The sequence below is a fragment of the Rhipicephalus microplus genome, chromosome 4 (assembly GCF_043290135.1).
Source record: "Rhipicephalus microplus isolate Deutch F79 chromosome 4, USDA_Rmic, whole genome shotgun sequence".
NCBI lineage: Eukaryota > Metazoa > Arthropoda > Arachnida > Ixodida > Ixodidae > Rhipicephalus > Rhipicephalus microplus.
The window spans coordinates 48,377,004-48,402,218 of record NC_134703.1 but is presented as its reverse complement, the minus strand read 5'-3'; the positions used below and the strand labels follow the sequence as shown (position 1 = coordinate 48,402,218).

Below are 25,215 nucleotides of genomic sequence, written 5' to 3'. Positions count from 1 at the left end.
TATCTATCTATCTATCTATCTATCTATCTATCTATCTATCTATCTATCTATCTATCTATCTATCTATCTATCTATCTATCTATCTATCTATCTATCTATCTATCTATCTATCTATCTATCTATCTATCTATCTATCTATCTATCTATCTATCTATCTATCTATCTATCTATCTATCTATCTATCTATCTATCTATCTATCTATCTATCTATCTATCTATCTATCTATCTATCTATCTATCTATCTATCTATCTATCTATCTATCTATCTATCTATCTATCTATCTATCTATCTATCTATCTATCTATCTATCTATCTATCTATCTATCTATCTATCTATCTATCTATCTATCTATCTGTCTATCTATCTGTCTATCTATCTATCTATCTATCTATCTATCTATCTGTCTATCTGTCTGTCTGTCTGTCTGTCTGTCTGTCTGTCTGTCTGTCTGTCTGTCTGTCTGTCTGTCTGTCTGTCTGTCTGTCTGTCTGTCTGTCTGTCTGTCTGTCTGTCTGTCTGTCTGTCTGTCTGTCTGTCTGTCTGTCTGTCTGTCTGTCTGTCTGTCTGTCTGTCTGTCTGTCTGTCTGTCTGTCTGTCTGTCTGTCTGTCTGTCTGTCTGTCTGTCTGTCTGTCTGTCTGTCTGTCTGTCTGTCTGTCTGTCTGTCTGTCTGTCTGTCTGTCTGTCTGTCTGTCTGTCTGTCTGTCTGTCTGTCTGTCTGTCTGTCTGTCTGTCTGTCTGTCTGTCTGTCTGTCTGTCTGTCTGTCTGTCTGTCTGTCTGTCTGTCTGTCTGTCTGTCTGTCTGTCTGTCTGTCTGTCTGTCTGTCTGTCTGTCTGTCTGTCTGTCTGTCTGTCTGTCTGTCTGTCTGTCTGTCTGTCTGTCTGTCTGTCTGTCTGTCTGTCTGTCTGTCTGTCTGTCTGTCTGTCTGTCTGTCTGTCTGTCTGCTTACGTTTGGGTGCTCTCGTAATCACTCCCTTAACTTGGCGTGAACCAGAATTTGCATGGGAGGGCAGGAAGGTTTGACGATTATGACACGCTGGTCAAGACATGAATAATGCCGCGATCCCGACGCGTTCGTAATCAAACACTTCGCGCGAGACAGTGGCCCATACCCACGGGCGGGTATGTACCGCTGGTACTTGGGTATGTGCCACAGGCGATTGACACTTAGTATCTACCCAGGAATGACGAGAACAGACATGTGCAATTTAACGCGTGAACGTTAAGCAATACCCGATGTTGGTAGCGTCGACCCGACGAATGCAAAGAATAAATGTCAGGGTCCCAGATGGAATCGAACCCAAGCATTCTGCGTGGCAATGAAGCATTTTAAGCTACACCAGGTCTCGGAACTTCTTTTCAAATAGATGCTAATCTTCATGAAACGTCAATAGTGGTTGGAGTGCTGCCCACCCAAGCTTATAAACATTACATATATACTTCTTTGATACAGCCGTCAGGTCGGGTTAACGTCGACTGTGGTTACTTGAGTTGCGCTGAAGTTGATTTATGTAGCGGTGTCCAGGGCCAGCATCCTCACGAGCATCAGCGCTTCAATCAGCTTCTGGTGTTGCTAATACACATGTTCCAGTTGACATCGTTGCGCAAACGCAAACAACTGGTTATATAAGCCTCTGTGACCCTTCAACACATGTCTGTGCGCGGGACATTTGTACACATATTTAGCGTCATTTTATGACGTGTCGCTCAATAAAAAAATTGTAACACTGTCACCTTCCCTCCGCATGATTTGCATAACGTCGATTACCAGATACGTGGGATCTGCCAAAATGTTAATTGACAATCGCACAAGTATGAACGCGGAAACTTGAGGCAATATTGACGGGCGCTGCGGATGGGGTTGGCCGTTTGAAATATCGTTTGGTGCCGTTTTGAATATCGTTAACGCGGTCAAACAGGCAAACGTTCGGGCAGACAGACAGACAAAAAGACAGACAGACCAAAATTTTTGCGTCGAAGGTCCCCAAGAAAGACTATTGTCGTTAATAAAGTCTAAGATGGTCAGTGAAAGCACGCTGCCACTTTACTGACCAAAATGTCTAGTTTGTGCACTTGTTTGTTAATGCACGCAATAAGTGTACAAATGCGCAGTTATTTTATTAACGAAATAACTAACCCTAAGCCTCTGCTCCTTCCATAGAAACAAATGACTCTGCAGCGCCACCTCACACATCACACGCTTACCATACAACCATGGTACTTCGCACGACCGAAATGGATGACTGGGCTCGGCGTACTGGTACAGGTCGAATGTGTAGCACATCAGGAAAGGTGTTCGGTAGAATGTCCTCCGAATCCTGCATAGACGAACCACATGGAATATTGAAAACGCATTCGTGTACCAAACAATAGTCCAGCACGACAAACACTATATACAACGCAGTGAGTGAGCACTGTCAGTGATGCAACAAGAAGATTAGGGCTTTGAAGAGGCCTCTCCATGGTGTGCCACCCTAGCACTGAAGCATTGCAGAGTCTACTTGCTTTACTACGGGGCAAACCATCTTGGTCAGGCTTTCCCGAGCGGTTAGGTTACTAGGTGATGTATTCTACAGAACACGCTATAAGCGTTTGCAGTCGAGCAACCATAGATTGTCGATATCCTAAGCTTTGTACCTCCATGCTTTTCTGTTGATAAACGCCATTTTCTTTATAAGATTCGCAAAACCATGGTCAAGTCCAGCCAGTTTGCAAGTACATTGTGTACTTCAGGCTCAAGACAGGAGTTGTATTATAGAACTGTGTGCTATTACGACAGCGCTAGCAAGTTCAAAGCGCAGTGTTTTTGTACGTGTGAAACACATTGTGGATTACTTAAAGGGTCTAATTTCTAACAGTGACTTTATGAAGTTTCATATTTATTTAGGCCCACATGTTTGCGCCTTATGCACAAAAAAAATTACAATGTGAAGGTGGACTAGTTGGATGGTTTGTGTTATTGATGCAGCGCTGGTATATGAAAAATCGCAACTAGAAAGCACACGACGAGCGCTGCCGCTCAGATTTCTTCAATAATGCGCGATAAATCGAATAAACAAGGAAACAAAGAGAGAGTGGAGAGAAGGAAGGAAAGGCTCATCAGACGCGCGTCCCGTTAACTATTATTAAGAGGCGAACAAAAAACATAAAGCAGAGACGGCAAATAAGTGATGAAAGAGGGAGCAATCACTAACCGCGCGTGAACATGTAGACGCATATCGAATCCACAGTGGTTCGAAAAAACCTGCCGCTTAGAGCTAGTAACACTTTTTTTTTTTTGCTGTCTGTGGTAGAAATGTATATTCCCACGTGGAGGTGTTATTTTCTAAATAAAAAAAAAACGCGCAACGTATTTCAGACTCTTGATATTTAACGAACGCGCACAGTAAGTTCCAGGAACTAGGCATCTGCTAATAGTAAATTTTAGGTTAGAAGCAAAGTCTAAGCAGTTGATTGAAAATTTCTTGATATAATTTATATAGTGTAGATCACATATTAGAAAGAAAATGAGCCTGTTTATTATGACCCAACCAACCTGCACAATATTTTTTCTTTCACAATAGAAACACGGTATCTGTAAATATTCTGTTTTGGTTCAGAGGAAGTGAAAGCAACTTTGCATAGTAGCAGTATTTTACTTTCGGTAGATTGCAAGTGATAGCCTGTAAAATAATTCACAGCATATCAATATAAACCCCACATATAAATCAATATCTGCGGAGAGAAGGAGGGTAAATGGGGCGAAGCGTCTGTCTGTGTCTGTCTGTCTGCCCACCCGCCCGTCTGTATGTCCGTGAATCTGTCCGTGTGTCCGTGCATGAATCCATTCATTCGTCCGTCCGTCCATCCGTGTGCCCGTCTGTTTGTCTGTCTGTTTGTCTGATACTGCCGATTACGCCTGACGCAAGACATGGTTAGACTAAAAGGAGCTTCGCCGCTAATGTGATACATGATGCGTTTTAAATTTTACTACTTTTAGAGCATACAAGCTTGCCTAACAAGCGTTTAAACCTAAAAAAAAAAAAAAGAATTGATGGGAGGGTACTAAGCTCACTCAACCTCCAGTCAGGCTTTACGGCAGTGCGAATTTTTTTGGTAGGGTGTACTCGCCGTATAGCACCTAATTACTGCAATGAAACCACTTTTACAGGGGAGTTACATGCAGGGTAATATTTTATTTATTTTTTATTTATTTACATTTCACCTACATCCACGTGAGGCATTACGTAGGGGAGGTACACATAATAATTTTACTACATAGTATTCAATCAAAACAATAGATTCAACAAATAAAACAGCACTCAAAATATTTTAAGAGAAGAAAAAAAAAACACTTGAATATTGGTGAGCGAAAACAACGTCACAGTCATGCATTTGTAAACACCCACACGCTTCGAGACAGCAAACCATTCTTAGTGACAGTGATATTATAGGAGTTCCTACAAGGAAGAAAAAAAGGATTCATTATCAGTTTCATTGACGAAATCATCCGGTAGACGGTTCCATTCCTGTACTGTTTTTACGAAAAAAGAACTACCGTACGAGTGGGTTTTGTAAAAGTATTCTAATATTTTTCGTGAATGGTCTTGACGATTAGAGACGTACGTTGGTGTGAACAGATAATCAAAAGAGTTAATGGCATTTCCATTATAATATATACAATGAAGAAATTTAAGCCTCAGTTTCTGCCTCCTTACCATCAGTGTCTCCCATTTCAATGCTCGTTTCATTTCTGTGATGCTTGCAAAGGAATTATAGTTGTTGCTAACAAATCTGGCTGCTTGTTTTTGAACTTTTTCGAATGCGTCAATCAAGTATTGCTGATGGGGCTCCCAGATTACGCAAGCATACTCTAGAATAGGTCTTTCATATATGAGATAAAGGGTTTGTTTCACGGTCTGTGAAGCTTGCCTAAAATTTCTGCGTATGAAGTATAGGATCCGGCCTGCCTTGGTCACAGTTATGTCAATGTGTTTATTCCACTTGAAATTGTCGGAAAAATAGACGCCCAGATACTTATATTAGGATTCATGGCTAATTATTGAATTATTTATTTTCTATGTAGTGTCTAGTTTACTAATCCGGTTGGTGAATGATACACAGCAACGTTTACGGACGTTTAGACTCATTTTCCATTTTTGGCACCACGTTGATACTCGGTACAGATCATGCTGCAGAATTTCAGCATCTTTGTGTGATGTAATCACTGTAAACACTACACAATCATCTGCGAATAACTTAATGGGAGAGGTAATACCATCGACTATGCTATTAATATAAATAAGGAAAAGCAAAGGTCCTAATACGCTTCCCTGTGGTACACCTGACGTAACGGTTACCGCAGATGATTTTGATCCGTTAAGCACTACGTTCTGCTGTCAATCGTTTAGATAGTTCTTTACCCAATTGATAACTTTAAGGTTTATGTTTGCAGCGAGCATTGCAAATTCTAACAGATTGTGTGGGACGGTATCGAAGGCTTTCCGGAAGTCAAGGAACACTGCATCTACTTGAGTGTCACTGTCTATAGATTGTGCGATGTAATGCTGAAATTCGACTAGTTGAGTTACGCATGAGCGTCTATTCCTGAAACCATGCTGCGATGGAGTGAGGAAGTTGATTGACTCTAGGTGTTTAACTGTTTCACTGTATAAGATGTGCTCAAATAACTTACAGCAAATTGCTGTTATCGAAATGAGCCTGTAGTTTTCGACAAGCTTTTTATACCACTCATCCATTCGTTATTTTCTAATATACTTTCGGATCGAAGTAAATTCTAATATTGTAATATTCGTTGGAATATTCGGAGTGATCAAATATTCGCACGAACCTACCACGAACGTGACCGCAAGAAGTAATTTTATTAATATTTATTTATTTATTTGTGGGTACTGTCAGACCTTACATAGGGCTATTACAGAAGTTGAAAAAGTACATGAAAACATAGCAATCCTTCTAAGAACAGAACATTGTGAACAAATATAATCAGAAGTTACAAATTAGAGGACAACAATAAAGACATAAGAAAAACGCAGCCAAAAACGCAACAAAGCTCGTAATCATCGAATGCACTAGAGCATGCAGAGACAAATAAAGCATTATAATTACAAACAAGGATATGGTCTAGGTGTTTTAAAACCATATCTATGGATGAGCTTGAAACGGCTTCATCACTCAACAAATTCCATTCATTGATAGCTCTTGGGAAAAAGCTATACTTAAAACAATCGGTGGAAACAGCAAGGGCAGGAATAAACATTGAATGGCGATGTCTAGAAGTTTCAGTACGAAAAACATGGAAATATTCAGCATACCTTATATGAACGCGGTTATTATTAACGAGGTAAAGATACTTAAGTCTTTCGTGTTTGTCCTAGCTTGAATCGTGGGTAGCTCCGCTAGTACACACAGTTTGGATGGGGAATCTGTCCACCGATATTTAATAAATATAAACCGAACTGCTAAACGTAGAATTTTTTTCAATTTTCGATATGTTTGTAACCGTAAATGGATCTCATACAGTTTTTGCGTATTCAATTATTGGTATAATAAATGTTTTGTAAGCTAAAGATTTAAATTCTTGTGTCGCAAACGCCAAATGGTGCCCGAGACTCCATAAAACCCTATTTGTTTTTGCGCACACATTATGTGATGATTCCAGCGAAGATCACTCGTAAAATTCAAACCAAGGTACTTATGTTGTTCAACTCTTTTTAGTTCGTGATTATCAATATAATAAGTATATCTTAAGTAATTTTTCTTCCTAGTGATTGTTATAACTACTGTTTTCAGGGGGTTCAGCACCATTTGCCATTCATCACACCATTTTTTTATTTTCTGTATATTTTCGAGTAATTTTATCTGGTCACCTAATGTGTTCAGTTTATTGTGTATGATGCAATCGTCTGCAAATAGCCTAATAAAAACGCCAATTTCATTCAGGAGGTCATTTATAAATAAAAAAACAAAACAGAAGTGGGCCCAGAACACTGCTTTGGGGTACTCGGGGAACTCCCGACCTAACAGCTGAAACAGGAGACTTAGTGCCATTGATTTCCACAAATTGCTCACGAGAATGAAAATAGGATGAAAACCAGTTTGTGATGGTAAGATTTTGGAACGTAACATCAATTTTTCTAAGTAACTTACTTTGAGACACCTTATCGAAAGCTTTCGCGAAGTTCATGAAAATCATATTCGTCTGAGCATGTGAGTTAACATTTTTCAAAAGGTCATTGACTAATTCAATGCGCTGGGATGTTATAGACTAACACAATGTAAACCCATGTTGGTAGTTGGATAAAATACTATGCTCACTCATATAGTTTAATAGATGTGTTGAAATGATATGCTCAAGCAGTTTTGAGCAAGTACTGATAATTGAAACAGGCCGATAATTTGCTGCGTTGTCAAACTACCGCTCTTAGTAATAGGGATCACTTTAACCATTTCGCGCTCTTTGGGTAAGAAACCCTGGAGAAGGGAAGACCTAAAAATTAATGCGAGATATTTGGAATTTCATTAAGCGTATCTGTACAGAAATTAATTAGGAATAGTATTGAGCCCAGGGCTTTTTTAAAGTTCAAATTGAGCAAGAGGTTGAAGACACCCTGTTCGGTAATTACTAAGTCAGTTATAGATTGCCTGTTGAATGGTGAAAGAATGTTCGGCAAATTGCCATTATCATCAGTAAACACTGAAGCAACGTATTCGTCAAAACTCATAGCGGGGGGAACTACGCAGCCTGAGTCATTGAGCGAGCTTTCGTTCATGGGTTAACATGTCTCCAAATTTATCAGGTGCCTCCCTTAAGAATTTTGGGAGTGTGATGCCAAACAACCTCTGTCTAGATTTTTTAAAAGTAATTTAAGATCCGTTTCAAGATTTCGAACGGCTGATTGGTTTCGTACACCAGGATTAATTTTATTTTTCTAACGCTTTCGTTCGAATTGCCTTTTTAAGTGGATTATTTATCTTGTTATCTAATGACTTCTTTCGCTAGTTTTCTAAGTCGCTTTGGTATAAAGCGTTCAATACAAGACATTACCGAATTGGGAAAAAATATTTCCAGAGATAATCTGGGCTCTGTTTATGCTTATAGTACTCCCAGTAACACTCTTAGGAGCCTTCTAGCAATTCCAGTACTCCAACATAATCTGCTCTAACAAAGTTAAAAACATATTTTGAGAGATGACTGACAGCGGTGGGCGAAACAGTCAAAGACAGCACTACCAGTTTGTGGTCAGAGATACCATCACAAATTTCGCAGTTCCGAAGTGTGGGCAACAATTGATTACACTAAAACAAGGTCGAGGATGGATGAGCTACGCGTACTGACTCTTGTATAGTCGTTCACTACCTGACTTAAACCAAAGCTGAAAGCCAGTTTAAGGAGTTCTTCAAAATTCGAAATTTCTGTCGCTCTGCAAGAGTCATTGTTCCTGTTTATGCCTGGCAAGTTGAAGTCACCCAAATGTATAATATTATCACTATGTTGCACATTACTGTCCATAAAGCACCAGAGGCCAGAAATAACTTGGGCTGGTGAATTTGGTGGCCTAAATAAACGACCTATGTGGATTATGCGATTTTTAAAAACTGTCTTAATGCACACTGCCTCTATGTCATAAAGAACAGGAAGCAGAGTAAACTCGATATTGTTGCATGAAGTCTGATCGCATGAAACTGCACGATATTGCCATCGAAAGGATGCAGTGTTTCTCAAACCGTTTTAAAGCTAAGGCGAGCTCACAATAAAAGGCCATTAAAAAGTTATAAAGGAACGCACAAATATGAAGCACACTTTGGTGTCATTTAGCGGACGCCAAAATCGCGGAAACATCGACAAGAACTGAAAGCGGAAACAACCGTTTAATTTTTTTTGGTTGCTGCCACGAACATTTCCATTCGCAAGACCAAACATGTGACGGCAATCACAAGATGTCCTGTGTGAGTTGGTTTTATTCATGAAAGAAAAAAAGACAGCAACAAAATCTTCTTAACTTGGACTAGCTGAAAGCTCCCGCAATACTTGTCCTCTGTTTGGCTGAACGACTGCTAAAAAGTACGCAGACGCATTTATTCCTGCTTTGAAGTATTATGAACGGTCCATGAAATCTAAAATGGAGAAAAAAGTGGAAGTTGTGTCGAACAAGCACAATATATAGCCAGCCAAATGGCGCCTTGTTGCTATGCGCTCCTTTGAAGCAAAAAAAAAAAAAAGAGAATAATATGTACTTCAATACAGAAGCCTCTGTTACGAAAGGAACGTTCATTCAGTGCTGCCTTTCGAATAAATCCTCCATACTCCTCATGCCACAAACATGGACAGCTACTGACAAATAAACAGAAACGACTCTGAAAAGTGAATGCTGCAGCGCTGGACTGTATTCGTCACTTGGAGTTCGTTTTCGCCGTATTTCCCGATTGCAATTTCACCGAGTTGGCGAAGCGCATTTACTCTGGAATTCGGTAACACCGAGGCGGGCTGTTTTCCCATGTTACGGAGTGTTGAAAAAAAAAATGGAAACAACGCGACGTAAAATGGTTTTGGCGGTGACGGCAAGGCAGCGGGGCACGAAGCGACTGCGCCGCTGCTAGAAAAAAAAAGAAGAAAAATCTAGGAGTTTGAAAGCATGCGGGGTGCTTGCGCTCGTATTTTTATTGCGTTAGTCGGATCGCAAAGCAACGTAAGAGAGTTTTGTTGTGCGCTTTCATCGTTTCTTTATTTTATGCGCAATGTTTTAAAGCCCATTCAATCGAATCAATCGCTTTGTCGTAACGTTGTCACGCGGGAAAGCGCACGTGTTTTAATCTTGGTTTAGCCGCTGCACTTCAACAGAACCCGAATGAGAGAGCTATCTAGCGCTGCAACTTTCGTAGGGTGATAAATATTTCTAGGTTGCTAAACTAAGCGCTAGACGCTTTCAGCTCGACTTCCGTAAGAGAATGCACGCTCGGAAGGCGAACAAAAGTATGCGTTTTCTTTGGGTACTTGTAACAACCAATGATCTTTTCCTGGAATGAAAATACAGAAAGGCTTATAGGGATGAACAACATTCTGTTCATAGCCAACATTAACGAAGTGTTCGTGGGCCTTCTTTTATTCTTTCTAACCACTAAGACTGTCGTTATATAACCAACTCGAGGAACCTGGCCTGTTTATTATTTTTTGGTTTCCTTACTCTTAAGTGTCAAGCAGACGACGTAATATTGTGTCCCTGTGCTCGAAAGTGGCTGCACAGTGCGATCACTCTAAAATAATTGAAGATTACGCAGTATAGGGCATTTTCAAACACTGCACTTCGCTATTGTATTCGTAGCTGGTACTTTCAGCTGAACTACATATTTTTTGGTAGTCTTGCAAAGTTTTGTACGCGATTTTTAAGAACAGTAAAAGCTAGTTCCTTCCCAAGGATGGAGCGAGTTTAAATTACAAATTCCTTAAATTTCTAAAATTGGTAACATATCATTACAATAATGTTACATAAGACTTTTTAATCAAAATACGTGTAGTGTCGGATAATCCTGAAGAAGTGTATAAAAGGAGCAATTTTGAGCTGACGTCAAGTTCAAGTTATTACACAAATTTGACATGGCCGTCAGCAGGTTATATGTAGCAATAATTTGTAAGTTCTCCAAGGGGAATATTTTGGAGTCAATTGGACGTACGAATGACATGCATAACGGCAAGTTTCATGCACGCCTATTACATGTGCAACCCATGTCGTACTTTCCCCATCGGTTTTCTAATGTGAATTCAGGATACTGCACTTCAGATATTGTAATAGAGATCTCCACATGTTCACCTATATAACTAAATTTCTCGCACGACAAACCGCTATACTTGGGCGCCTAATGAGTGCTGAAGAAGTATTAAAGTATTAGTAAAAAATTGGGTTCAGGATATACATTAGCAATTTGGTGGTCTCCTCTATACAGTTGTCCAACATATTTCTGTATATTTATTTGTCTTTTTATCCGTTTCACGTTCTTTTCTGTCTTTCTCTTCTCTTTCTTTTATTTCTTTAATTCTCTTTTTCGCTCTTACTCATTGTTTCATCTTGTATCTTTTGATCTCTTTCTTCGCTTTATTTATATTTCTCTATTTCTTTTTATCTATTTTTTCTCTCTCTCTCCATCTCTCTTTATACTAGTTTTCTCACCCATTTCCCTGCTCCTCACCCTCACCTCATTTTTCTGCCTCCTTGCCATACTATACTACAGGAGGCTTCGCTAAGCTCTACTAGCATGCGCACATGTTGCAGAGAAACACAGAGTAAAGAGATAAATTTAGTTGACCATCTGCAACAGCTGTGCGGACGCAGCCTGGGATTCGAAACGGCTGGCAGACTGCGTCCACATAGCTACTGAAGACGCCCAGCTAAATCTGTTCAATAATTTACGCAACAGCCGGCTTCATTAGGATGGTCGTCAGACTAAGAGATGTAGTACTAAAAGATGTATACGGGCTAATGGAAAGTCAGCCAGATTGGTATAATGCATTGGTGAGGCGTGTATACTTAGCACCATTCAAGTGTACAAATGGAAAAGGCCGTTACTTGGTGTACTCACCAAGTAACGCACAAATGGACATCCCGTAAAAACATGGCTTCAGGAAAAAAAAAAGGCATTTTCCTTCAGTGGACAACCGATTGTCTGTTATGCCAAGAACCAGAGGCTATCGAACGTGCTTTTCTACATTGTCGGGATGCGGTTTCTCACTGACACGTGCTCTGACGCACTCTAAAGAAAAAAAAATTACCGCTGGATCCTTTTGGAACTCCTCCCAAAAGTAAGTAGTTCCTGGGAGTGGTTGCGTGGAACGCCGTTTGGTACGACCCTGATATTGCCGGGCAGGAATACCATCTGACAAACTTTACGTCCACGTGCAAGCGTATGAAGTTCTTCGCCGATGGACGTCCGGGGTGGTGGTAGGAAATGCTCCATTTTCTATTTAAGCTAGTTTCAGAATATTTTTACGCCATTTTCAGCTAGAGGTATGGGAGATAGGTGGTCATGCTGAGAGGGCAACTGAAAATGAAGAGATAACAGAGACTGGAGAGCACAAGTACAGCGAAGCTTAGGTTATCGCGGAATGAACACGTGAGGGCGCACCGTAGGATAAGAAAGTGTGTACGCACATGGATACGCAGGAAAATGCGGCGCACTTGTCGTCCTGCGATCGCATGTGGCAGTTGAACAGTTCGCTCGGAGTGTAGGCAGCTTCGTTTCGGAGGTCCGGGTCGAACAGTAGGCGCTCAGCCAGTGCGTCGGTCCCTTCCTGCATTTGCGAGGATGGAAAAAAATGCTCTTGTTACTTATCCGACCACGTTGTTTGTCTTCCAAGCAATTTCGATCGAGCACTTACTCCCAGTTTCCGAGTATTCAGAAAATGTCTAAAAATAGCGGTGACTACACAGTCGCGAATACCGAGGAGTCAGTGCAGCTGGTGGAATTCCTTCTTCTTGACCCCTTACTACCGATTCCCATCCTTTGCTATAGTATACATACTATGCATGGCTATACTGTGCTTTCCCCTTCCCCTTCACTTTCCTTTCTAATCATTCTCTATAGTATAACACAGACACACGTCACCTTCTCCCTCCTCTTCTCTGTCACTTCTCCTTCCCGCCTTCTTGCAATATGGTACTGTGCATGGCTATGGCGTGTTTCCTCTCTCTTTCTTTCGTTCTCTCTTTATATTTATCATTTTTCTCTCTTTTCATTTGTATTTCTCGCTATCTTTCCTTTCAGTTTTGTCTTGCTCTTGGTTTTTTGCCACTTTCTGTGTATATTTGTTTCTATGTCTCTCTCTGTGTAGTCTTTTTTTTGTTTTTCTAAGGTTAAGAAGCTGAACTATAGCATAAACAAGGAATATAACGACGCTGTTAGCAACGCAAAAACAACATTTTTTAATTCCACACTGCCTGCTCTTCTTCAGACTAATCCCCGCAAGTTTTGGAGCATAATGAGAGGTGAATCTCGATCTAATATTCAATTAACATGTTCTGACCTGGTTGTACCACCTGACCAATGCTGCACGGTTCTAAATGATGCTTTTTCTTCAGTGTTTCAAACAACAGCCCCTTCATTATATCCCCATGTACCCCATGCCGATTTTCCGCCCATGGAACCTATTTTTGTTGACTGGGTGGGCTTAACTAGGCTAATTCAGGGTTTAAAAATGTCTTCTTCTGCAGGCCCCGATGAAATTTGCTCCAAAATGTTGAAATTAACAGGAGTGTATTCATACATTGTCCTTGAAAAGCTTTTTCATCAGTCATTACAGTGTTCATCGCTACCCGCTGATTGAAATTCCGGAAAGGTGGTTCCCGTCTATAAGTCAGGTAACCCGCATCTTCCAGAAAACTATCGACCAATATCTCTCACAAGCATTTCCTCTAAGCTACTCGAACATATTATTTTCTCTCATTTAATGGACTTCCTTGAAACAAATTCCTTTTTTCATCCTTCCCAACACGGCTTCAGGAGAACATTTTCATGCGAAACCCAACTAGTATCTTTCACTAACGATCTCTTTGCCAATTCTGACGAAGGTTACGACACTCATTTCATTTTTCTTGATTTTCATAAGGCGTTCGATACCGTTTCTCATGAACTTCTCCTCGTTAAAATAAATCAATTGAACCTTGACCCTAATGTGCTTGGCTGGATTAAGTCCTTTCTCTCTAACAGGTCGCAATATGTCACTGCTAACAACTGTTCTTCCGATACCTCTGCCGTAACATCAGGGGTGCCGCAGGGCTCTGTGTTAGGTCCATTGTTATTTTTGATTTATATAAACGACCTTCCTAACTGTGTTAAGTTTTCAACCATTAAATTATTTGCTGATGATTGTGTGCTGTATTATAAAATCACTAACCCAGCTGATTCTATCAGACTTCAGAATGACCTAGATAACGTGTCTCTTTGGTGTCGTGACTGGCGGATGAAACTTAATTCAACAAAATGCATGCGTGTATCTCAAAAAACTTCAGCTTCTAACACTTGCACGTATCTTCTTAATGACGCTCCATTATCATCAGTGCACTCGTATAAATATCTTGTGCTTAACATTACTAACAATCTATCCTGGCAGAAACACGTCGAATACGTCACTAATAATGCTAACCGCATGCTCGGATATTTGCGACGAAACTTTTCTTCCGTACCCATGTCAGTGAAACTAAACCTTTACAAAACGTTAGTACGCTCTAAACTGGAATACGCATGCGCCATCTGGGATCCCGGTCAAGTAACCCTAACTCTCACTCTAGAAGCCGTTCAAAACCGTGCAGCCCGTTTCATTTTGTGCAATTATTCCCGTCATGCCAGCGTCACAGCCATGAAAAAAACTCTGAATCTAACCGACTTATCGTTCCGTCGAAAATGCTCTTGCCTTTCTCTTTTTCCTAACATTTATCATTACAATCCATCTTTAAAAGAGAGCCTTCTCTCTTCCCCCTCTTACATTTCACCTCGTTTCGATCATTGCTTTAAAGTAGGTGTGCCATTTTGCCGAACAAACCACTACACTGATTCCTTCATTCCCAGAACAAGCAAAGACTGGAACTGCCTTTCCGCTGCCACCGCATACCTCATCGACCCTGCAAACTTAAAACTCTCCATTTTGCAACAATTGTAACATTTCGCTTACTTTTTGTTGTATAACCCCCACTCCTTTCTGTAAAGCCTACGGGCATGGAAAGTATTCAAATAAATAAATAAATAAATAAATAAATAAATAAATAAATAAATATTCAAAATAGAAGTGATACTATTTGGATGGTTCTGATTTCAATTTATGAGTTCTATATGACACATGTGCTGTCGGAGCATTATTTCCCTTATGATCATGACCAGTTAATGGTCCCAACGATTAATGAAAATGAATTGAAGTAGTGACGCAACCAGAAAAAAAGTTCATTGAGCTAATTGAACTGCGCCTTGCAAGATGGCCTAGGAAGTCGAAAGGAGCTTTCTGCTTATATTACTTGATGGTTGTCAATCTCTGCGCATTGTAACAACAATACAAACCACGAGATTTTTTTACGCTAGGTCAGTGTCTTAGCCAAATGATATTGGAATCAGTGGAAGGTGCTCTTGGGAAGCAGTATCAAATTGAACTGCACTCACCTGGCAAAAAGAGTTGTTTCCGCATAGAACGCCTCGCTTGGCCCTGCGTTCGAAGTCCGGGATTCGAACAAAATAATGATCACTAGAGCAATAGCCAAACCGCAGTTTCATTGGTCAAAGTATCGTAAGAAAGCTGTCAGTAAACGTTAGGGGAACGCGACAATGATCTACAATGACATGAAGGCGCTTCGAGTACTTTATACTTAGAGTAATGTGATTATATGCAGGCATGAAATAAAGATATTGCCCGCATAATAACAGTATTGTTCTTGTGAAGTTTTCTTAGGTGTCAGAGATTTCTCAGAATTGATTTGCGGTATGCAGCATCCATGTGGTATGATTTCTAGATTAATATTCAATGAAGTTTTTATAGGCTGACCTTCAGAGTAACTTGGGAGGGTATAGAGAAAACGGCCTGGCAAGGCAATAGTCACTAAACCAAGACTTCATTGTTTTCAAGTGTAGACCTTTCCTCGATGAGAAGTCCTATTTAGCTTCGCTGTGCAGTTTCTTGATACAGCGAAGTGACAGACAGTTTCTACTTAACGAACCTGCCTCTACATTGAGAAATTCCACAGCAGTGGTTGACCGCACGCTCTATTGGTGTCTTCAAAGCGTGACGTTACTGATGCACTGCTTCTATTTCACAGTGTTCGAGTAGTTTACACGTCTATTAACGTGAAGCGCGAACAACGGAGAAGACAAAGACATTTTGTTTGACTTCCAATACACAATGAGGAGATTTAAAAACAACAAAAAAAGAAGAAATGCTGCAGTCGAAATTCACCGTCAAGAGTAAATCTGTCTCTACTTTAAGACGGTGACTGCATTCGCCATTTTAGTAGAGGCAGGATGGAACGTAAGGATTCAGTGAAAAAATGGAGTCTTTGCTTCCCACGCCATAGAAGTTTAATGCACTGAACACTGTTCAGAATATTGCTCGACGTGTGTCGGTTTTACTGGTTTCCTCAAGGAACCAAGAAGTATTGCCAAATTTTATTGCAGATCAAGTAATCAATCTCGATATTGTACCTTCATTAGGAACGAGGATATCTTATTTTATAATTAACCAAGCATTTACATTAGCAAAGCAAAACAACTTCAACACGAGGTGGTCTCCTCTCGAAAAGAAGATGTTTCTAAGATAAATGGTGGGAAAGGGCTAGATTATTGTACTGTTGCCAATAAGGCGATACAGGGGCTTCCTTCCACTCCAGCACTTCGTTTTTCAGAACACCCAGAGTGAACGCTGAAGGCTCAAGTGCAGCTGCATTGGCAGTGGTAGCATCAGTATCACCCATATAACTATGGCCTCTGCTACTATCTACAGTACATCACTACGACTACAATAGGGGATTCTACAATAGGAATAAAAGGAAGTTACGTGTCCACCATTTTTCAGTGCAGACAGTGACGGCGGGGAAGCGGATTTGGCGTGAACCGTGCTCCTTGTACACGGTCACGGTGAAAGCGTGCTTCAAGTATAACTGCAGCACATCGGATGCCTGGTAGAGGAAGCCAGCAGTGCACGTGATCCACACGAATGCCTTGGAGGCGACGCGCCAGAATCCGGCCATCTTTACCGGCTGGCTCTCTGAGTCGGACACTGCGGCGGCTCTTGGCAAGCTCTGCGACATAGGCCACAGCAGCCTTAGAAGCTTCACAACCGACGTACAGCAAAACGCGGGCTCAATATATGCTGTGCATAGTTATATGGGTTACCTACGTTGTCATCCAACGACCGAAAGTTATTTTATTCTTACAGTAAAGGTAGCACGGGGAAGAAATAATTGATTGATATGTGGGGTTTAATGTCCGAAAACCGCCATATGATTATGAGAGACGCCGTAGTGGAGGGCTCCGGAAATTTCGAACACCTCGGGTTCTTTAACGTGCACCCAAACTGAGCACACGGGCATACAACATTTCCGCCTCCATATGAAATGCAGCCGCCATAGCCGGGATTCGATCCCGTGACCTGCAGGTCAGCAGCCGAGTACCATAGCCACTAGACCACCGTGGCGGGGCACGGGGAGGAAATAACATTGCACTTTGAGTAAGCCAACACGACCACGACGACATCATTGGGATGGGACAGTATAGCGATGAATGCATGAGGTTTGCGTGACGACAATGTTGTGATGACGGTTGTGTAAGGACGAAATGACTGTTACGACTGCACATTTATACTTTTGTGACAATTATGCATAATGATGATGATTAAATAATTGTGAAGCCACAATTACGACGAAATGACCACACGCATACTGGAGAGGCATGACAATGGCCCGACAACGACCAAGGAAAATAAAATTAACACATCCGTTGAGTGCATGATGATGAGTGGGGCGAAGCATCCATCAGTTCATCTGCGCTGCCGTCCGTCCGTTCGTTCTTGCTTCCGTCCCTCCGTTCGTGCGTCCGTCCGTCTGTACGTTCATCCGTTCGTCAGTCCGTCCCTGAATTCGTTCATCCATGCGACCATCCGTTCATCCGTTCGTGCGTCCATCCGTCCGTGCATCTGTCTGTCTCTCCATGCGTGCGTCTGTCCATCCATCCGTCCATCTAGTGAACACTCCAAGTACCGCCATGTCACATCTTTTCATCACATATTCATCATATAGAAGTACCGCCATCCAGCGGAAATTCTAAGGACTAAACGAGAGGTGGCACGGCTGGTATAGAGGAGCGGCACGCGCGCACTTTCTTACGGCCAGCGCTTCGTGTCTAGTTCCCACCTTTCGCCACCTACAGTTCATGGAACTGCGGTCAAACACTCGCTCAACCTTGCTAAAACCTAGGAGGTTACGCCCAGCGTGTTCAACGTGGCAACCAGGAAGTGCCCAAAGTGCGTCCTTCTGATACTAGCTTTTTTTTTTTTGGCAAGCATCAAACTCAAGGCAAATTTTATTGCAGATTAAGTCACCCATGCTCGTCTCTGTAGGTTATTAATTAAGAAACAACTATATTTTATTTGCGATTCACGTGCATGGGTTTCCTCCTCAATTCAACTGAGTGCGCGTGTGCCGCTCCTCTAGTACGGCTATGGAGGTGGCTACGTACTACTACTACTACTACTACTACTACTACTACTACTACTACTACTACTACTACTACTACTACTACTACTACTACATACATCGTAGACGCAGAACCCATGGATTAAGGAGCTTCGGCCCTAAAATCAGATTTTGTGGCCAAAATCATGATGCGATAGAGCCACGCCATGCAGGGGGTGTTTCAAGATTAATTGTTTATCCCTTTGTTCTCTCGTTAATGTAGGCATACGTATACGGGCGTTCTTGCATTTTACATTATATCAAAAAGCGGCCACCGAGGCTGGGAAGTGAACCCGTGTCTTTGACATTTGCAGGTTAACATACCGTCTCAAATGCTATTTCACCAATGACGCATGCAAAGAAAGATGATTGCTTGAGAACAAAATGAAGTCGATAAATTGAGAATGAAACATCAGCGATACTCGTTTATGTACGCGCTTTCATGCGCATTCGTTGCTGCCAAGGGTAAGCGAGTTTTGCACCATATTAGGTGCATATATACCCGGCATTGGCCTAATGTAAAATTATTTTTTTTTGTAATAATGTATGAAAAAGTTGTATCGACCGAATAACCCCCCTTTATGAGAGCAGACAGTGGCTATCAGCCGTTGCCGAAACCGCCAGGTGAGCAAAGAAGGCCACGCTAACGGTATCAGGTAGCCTGATGAAGACTGCATACGTTAAGCCATCTATAGAATGCCGGTATATATGACTTACCTCGGAAAGCGCGCGATCCTCGCTTCAGAGCTCCACGAAAGCTCGAATATTAAGCCCCGCACACAGCTCGTTATACGGCGTTCAAGATTTGAGAGTGGATATGCGGGTCGAGCCCGTTCAATGCAAATCGAAATCGCTAGTCTCGTACGTGTACAAATAAATGAAAAAAAGTCCACCTCTCATGTAGCTTTGCATTATAGACAGTGCGCAACGTTGTATCGATCTCGCAGTGTAATTGAAATACGGCAGATGAAAACGAGCGGATGTGGTGGAGTCTGCGGGGCGATCAATCAACAGAACGTGATAGAACGTTGAAAACTTGATTAGTGTCGCTGTAGCGCAGGAGAAGCTTTAACCTTGTGCGCAAACTGCGCTTGGTCGGGCGGGCAGGATCGATTACGTTTCGGTCTCTCGCGCTGACATAAGCTTCGATAGGTTTGAATAGAAACTCTTCGGTAGTGCTCTTAATCTGATATGCATGCACATGAACCGTTTCATTTTACGGTGCGGCTGCAATGCACATACTACTATATCGTTACGGCAAAACGTTGTCGAGAAGAGATTATTTCTGCGAATAATGCAGCCGCGCGATTGGCTGCAATGTTCCTATTCAAGAAATAGCAAAATTGATACATCCTTTATTGATTTACACAGCTCTGAGTTGATTAAGGGGCTTCATTCGGTATTAAGTCTGCTGCATGTTTGTGTGGTTTTTACCTGTTATGGGCTTTGAACCTCCTATGTGTGTCTCAAAAAAAAAAAAAAGGCAAGTGAGATTTTGTGCGATTAGCACAGAACTACACCATGCTGCCTTTGTTCCCCAAGCACCTTGTCTTAATGTAGTCACTTTTTAATGGTGTAAGGATGGACGAGAATCAAAACAAAATTGTGCACTCGTACTTTCGTAATAGTGGTGGCTAGTCGGATTAGTTCACATCCCGAATTCACCCGTACACATGCGAGTTGTCAAACGGCTGTCCATTCCTTGGTATTGTTACACTGACACCCAGGATGGCCGAGGATCTAAGCTATTGGGCTGCTAAGCTAGCGTATTCGATTTTCATCTATGGCGGCCGCATTCTGACGGGGCCGATTTGCCTGAAAGCCTGTACATTGCTGAGTACACATTGTGAAGGTATATGGTCCACGCCTACACCACGCGCAGTCACTCTGAAAGGGTTTAGTGGGTAATGTTTAGGAGGCCCTCTACGAAAGCGCGGAGGTGGCTTACCAATATAGACGGAAACACTGAGCGGTATTTATTTTCTAAAGATTTCAGTACCACCAGTTTCGGATGATTGCGTTGATTCCACGTCTGTCTTGCTTCCGAGACAAGATACTACGTTGATTCTTCTGTAAGCCCACTGACTGCTGCACCGGAGAACTTGTGTAGCAGGTTTCTTAGACCATATCATTTCGCTTGTCAGGCAGAAGTGTTAAGTGAGATTGTTTAAGGCGTTCGAGGCACATCGCAGCGCAGCGGGCCTGGCAACAATGAGCCGCGCGGGATTTCGCAGCGTCTTCTGAGGTTGTACCCGCAGTGATGCCATGGAGACTTAACCGGATTAGCGCTCCGGAACGGTCGGCCGTTCCGCTGATTGAAGCGCGGCGTGGCAGCCTTGAGCCCAATAATTCTCATCGTAATGTTCACGTTGCTTCAGATTTCTTTTTTATTTTTTAGCGGTGTTTATATAAAATACAAAAAATGAAAAGATCGCAGGAAGACTCAAATCTTCAAGATGGCTCTAATAAGATTAGGCGAAAACACCGCTGTTTGTGAACAGCGTGAACAGCGTCAGCCGATATTCCTGATATTTTATACTCGACCGTAACGAGCGAAGTCCTGGGGTTATCGTGTTGGCTCAGAAGCGACTCGAACTGCTGGCGATAAGCTTGGTGCTATAGCGGCTTGAGAAGCTACGTGGGCACTGGATGGCCACGCAGTACGCGGCATTACACTCAAGAACACTCGGTGGTGCATGTTCACACGTAACAAAGAGAGCTCTAACCTGATATTTTAATAAAAGTAACCTTATTACTCATAATGTAATCATGCCTTCACAGCCTGGCACTTCAGTCTGAAGGAGGTGGACGCATGCGCTGCTCGTAAAATGTTCATACGAGTATTGAGTTACATAGAAATTGTGGTGCTGAAAAAAAATCAACTACATATGAAAGCTTACCGGGTTAACTGGCGCAACATGGGAGAGGCCTTTGTCCTGCAGTGGACGTAGTCAGGCTGATGATGATGATGATGATGATGATGATGATGATGATGATGATGATGAATGCTTATTTTCAGTTACGTGAAAAAGAGGAAACAAGACGCTGAAGGTTCATGTGGATAGTTGAAAGACACGCATGTGCTACAGAAATATCAACAAATGCGTCCATACGCTTTGTTCTAGAGATGTTCTCTGTGCAGTAAAAGGTTGAAAGTAATCAAGAAAAATTCATTATTGAAAATTGCAAACTTATCTTGGCTTTAGAGAGGGCAACTGCGGTTTCAAGGCGTAGTACATTTTTGTAACAGCGTAAGGAAGTAAGTTACTTTAGAGAAGATGTACGGCGATATTGGGTTGAGTGGGTCCACAAGTACTCTGGCCTAGGTTACGGCCTCGAGTCCTTGGACATGGGCCGCTGCCTTGGCGCGAAACTTTAATACTCACGAAAGCGTCACGCAAAATGCATCGTCCTTTTATGATGTCCCGTTCATTTGAAATGAAAAGCCAGAACAAACACTCGCAACTTACAATATTGCTGTAAAGTATTAAACTTGGAACTGTCAACATTTAAGTCGAGCAGCCTGGGAAGTTTTGTTTCATAGGTACAGGTGGGATCTTACTCTGGAGAGGCTACTTGTAATAAAAATATGCATATCAGAAGAAGGAAAAAAAACGGGCAGGACACCTGCAGCGAAAATCTAGGAGTAGAATTGAAATTTTTCAAATGAAAGGGTTCAGAATATTTCAGCTTTTAGGGCCAATTAGTCAGCCACAACCACACGCAGTATAGTGGTGGCTACTATTGCAATGACTACGATGTCGACTTCTTGGCTGTCATTTCCCGGTCCTTCAGAAAACGTTGCTGACGGAAAATGGTGCTACTCACATGCACATTGTATTCACAAGTTAATAGGTATAATTTTGGACCCCTTCCTGAAGCAGCAAAAGAAGCTTAGGCCTCCATTGAACAAGCGAGTGAGTAAGATATGAGCTTTTTTTTAGACAAATAATTTAAAAAGCTACTACAGCGGATCTATCTCAAGTTTGCGTCAGTCGCAATGCTTGCATATGCAAAACTGGCTACGCATCAGAGGGAGCCTGCAGATTGAAGGCGAATGCTGCAACCTGACCGCCAGGCAAACGCTTTTTTTGTGAAATGTTGTTTCAAAACACGAGGACCTCGGAAAATGTTCATTGAACAGTGGATACCTGGCAGTCTGTAACTTCGAGCACAACCATTGGGCAAATAAAATTTATTCAACACAAATCGATCTTTGGAAGAAGGCATCCCCGATGCGGACTCTCTGGACAGAGTTTCGGCAGTTTTTAAAGCATGTTAACATAGTTATATTATAAAGACAAGATACCACCATTCTTAATGCAATGAGTGAAGGTTTACATTGCAATGTGTGCATCCAGTCTTAGCGACATGCTCATATTAGCCTGTGCAATGCAATGCCTTGGACAGGACAAAACCTGTAGAATTGATTAATAGTGCAAGCTTTCTGCTTGAATATGTAATGAATGATTTTTGGGTTTCGTTAAAGGTGCACCACTCTTCAGCACAGGGTTCTCAAACACGCAGCTCGCTGAAGTTCAAACACGCAGTTTGGTGACTTCGATAAGAGGTACTGGCGTCATTTTCTCGTCTATTGCGATACACAACGCTAAGAGCATGCGTAAGATGTGGCTGATATCAAGCAGTTATTTTTTCGTGTGGTATCCCATGTTAACGGCATGTATTGTTACATAACCGTGGAACAAAACTTAAACTTCAGAAACGGCGTTCAGATATTGGTCAGTCTGGAAAACTGTGTCGATATGTTTCCTGATTGCTGACGCCGAATCTCCGACGTGACTGATCCGCGCATGATATGTGGATAAGGCATTCTTTCAAATGACAACTCAAGATGGCTTTTTGTTTGAAATCCCCCCCTCCCCCTATACCCTTCCCCTCTGCCTTACATCCTGGTCTAGCCTTCTTTGCTGTTTGGAGTGGGTAGCGTTAGTGGACAGGGACTAAAGAATGACGCAATGACATATAAACAGAAGCGCTATTAGAAGACTGAAGCACTGACGGAAGCACTGTCCCAGCTCTTGCGGAGCTAAATTTCGTGTCTGTTGCCCGGTAGCTGAGGTGATCTTGAGATACCTCCTTTCCAACCACTTTGGTATAGCTTTTTATTAGACGCTGAGGTGTCACGCTACCAGGCTTGAGGACGGAAGTGCAATACCTTGCCATGCAAGATGTATTTAAATAAGAGAGAAATGCTAGTGCTCATGTGCTTAGATTTAAGTGTACGCTGAACAACAGCGTAATTTAATGCGACTGTTGCTCTTGAATTTGTTAAAATTACTGTATTCGCACATCTACGCGATTCTTGAACATGTTGTCTTGAAATATGATGTCCTAACTGTTGCGCTAAATTGTATATTGTATGCGCTCTGGGCTTGTTACGTTTGGTGATTTGGACCGTACGTGCTCTATGCCAGACATATCTAAGGGATTAGGTGTAGCCGGTTCCCTATTAGTGTTCCAACATCTCTTTACGTGACGTCAGTAAAAGAACAACAACAACAACGACGATGACAACGACAAAAACGATGACAACGACAACGACGATGACGTCTAGAAAAAAATTTCGGGGGATGAAAATAAATTCAGAATCCTCAAATTTGGAATGTCTTATAGTCTTATATTGGTCTTGGCTGCTCAAAACTGCAGAATGATTTCTTTTTAACGATGAAGCCATTTAGCAAATCGTTTGTGGTCCGCCATGTACCAAAAAAATGGTTGTTATCGTAAACTGATAGGAGCTACAGAAATGGGATAGATATCACTACTCCTTCTGGCCCACTAAAAATGAAAAAAAGAGAGATACAAATAGGTGCTCAGCGACTGCGTGGAGCTGAAGACATCAAGTACGTACAACCAGGAAATAGGCTACTACGGTACGGGAAAAGCAGCGGTTGGCTGCGATAAGACTCCAATGCTATGGAAGGCCTACCAAAATGACGACGTGCCCATGTCATGTTCGTGACGGACAGTGGTATAACTCGAACCTCTTTGCGCTGTGAATCAACGTAGAGACAACCTAGCATCACCTAGCGAGGACCTACTAGTAACTGTGTGAAATAGCACAGCGGCCGCCGGCTTATAAAGCCTTACGTGACGCGCACTTTTTAAGAGCCTGCCCGTTTTTAGTTAGAAAACAATCAAACGAAAGGGTATTAGTTACAATTGGCAATGAAAAAAATTGGGCGGGGCAATCGCCTGCATATTATGCAAGGCTAGATCCGCCGGCTACCTACAACTTCCTAACCCTAAAGGTAACCTAGAAATAAGCAGCATAACCTAGCTGAGGCCTACTGAAAACCTGGTATAACCCACAATAATATTCAAAATGGCCTATTTACTTTCGCTGTTTGATGGCTTGTGCGGCCTAATACAACCTTCGCAACTTTTTTTTTACTGCATGTAAAACTGCAGAATCCGTATTTGTTTTGCCGTTTGATAGTTCAGGTGCTCCTTTTTGGTTCCTATGCGCTTTCAGCTCGTAAAAAAAAAAGATCATCAGCGGCAACGTCTTGCAATGTGATTCATGATTTGTAGCACTGACGACGACGGAAGCTCAACGGGCTGAAATGTCACTGCACGATAGTAGGAAACACAGACTCAAGATGAATGACTTCCACCAACTTGCCCCGATAGACGACATGCGTTTGGACTGCGTGGCGCTTAAGTTACTCGTGCCGAACTTTGTACTTACAGTTCGGAACATTTAACTGAAATCGGAACGTAAAAAGAAAAAAAAGCATGTCTATATAACAAAGCCTTACTGCTGCCGTACAACATGTTTCCTTCTACTGGTGATGCAAAACACAGAAGTAAATTCGAATGACGAATGCGAAACAGCGCGTTGGAAATGTTTCTATTTTTCTACCACTGGCTTTGTACAATAAGTGCACAATCTCGGCTTTCAACGGTGTTTATTTTTTTTGTAACACAACCGGGCCATACGTTTCTGCATGGGGAACCCTTTTTAGCGAATACAAATTGTAATATTTTCTGCC

The 25,215-nt window shown here is 41.9% G+C and overlaps 1 protein-coding gene across 1 annotated transcript in view; it reads right to left on the bottom strand.

Annotated features, from left to right (window-relative positions):
* LOC142814356 (uncharacterized) overlaps positions 1–16,717 on the bottom strand; it is a 38,659-nt gene extending 21,942 nt beyond the window's left edge. The window contains exons 1-4 of the mRNA XM_075893060.1: positions 16,525–16,717; positions 16,337–16,407; positions 12,146–12,285; positions 2,208–2,320 (exon numbers count right to left, since the gene is read on the bottom strand). Coding sequence (XP_075749175.1) covers positions 2,208–2,320; positions 12,146–12,285; positions 16,337–16,407; positions 16,525–16,717 — 517 coding nt within the window. The remainder of the gene's footprint in view (positions 1–2,207; positions 2,321–12,145; positions 12,286–16,336; positions 16,408–16,524) is intronic.
* Between the last annotated feature and the right edge of the window lie 8,498 nt (positions 16,718–25,215).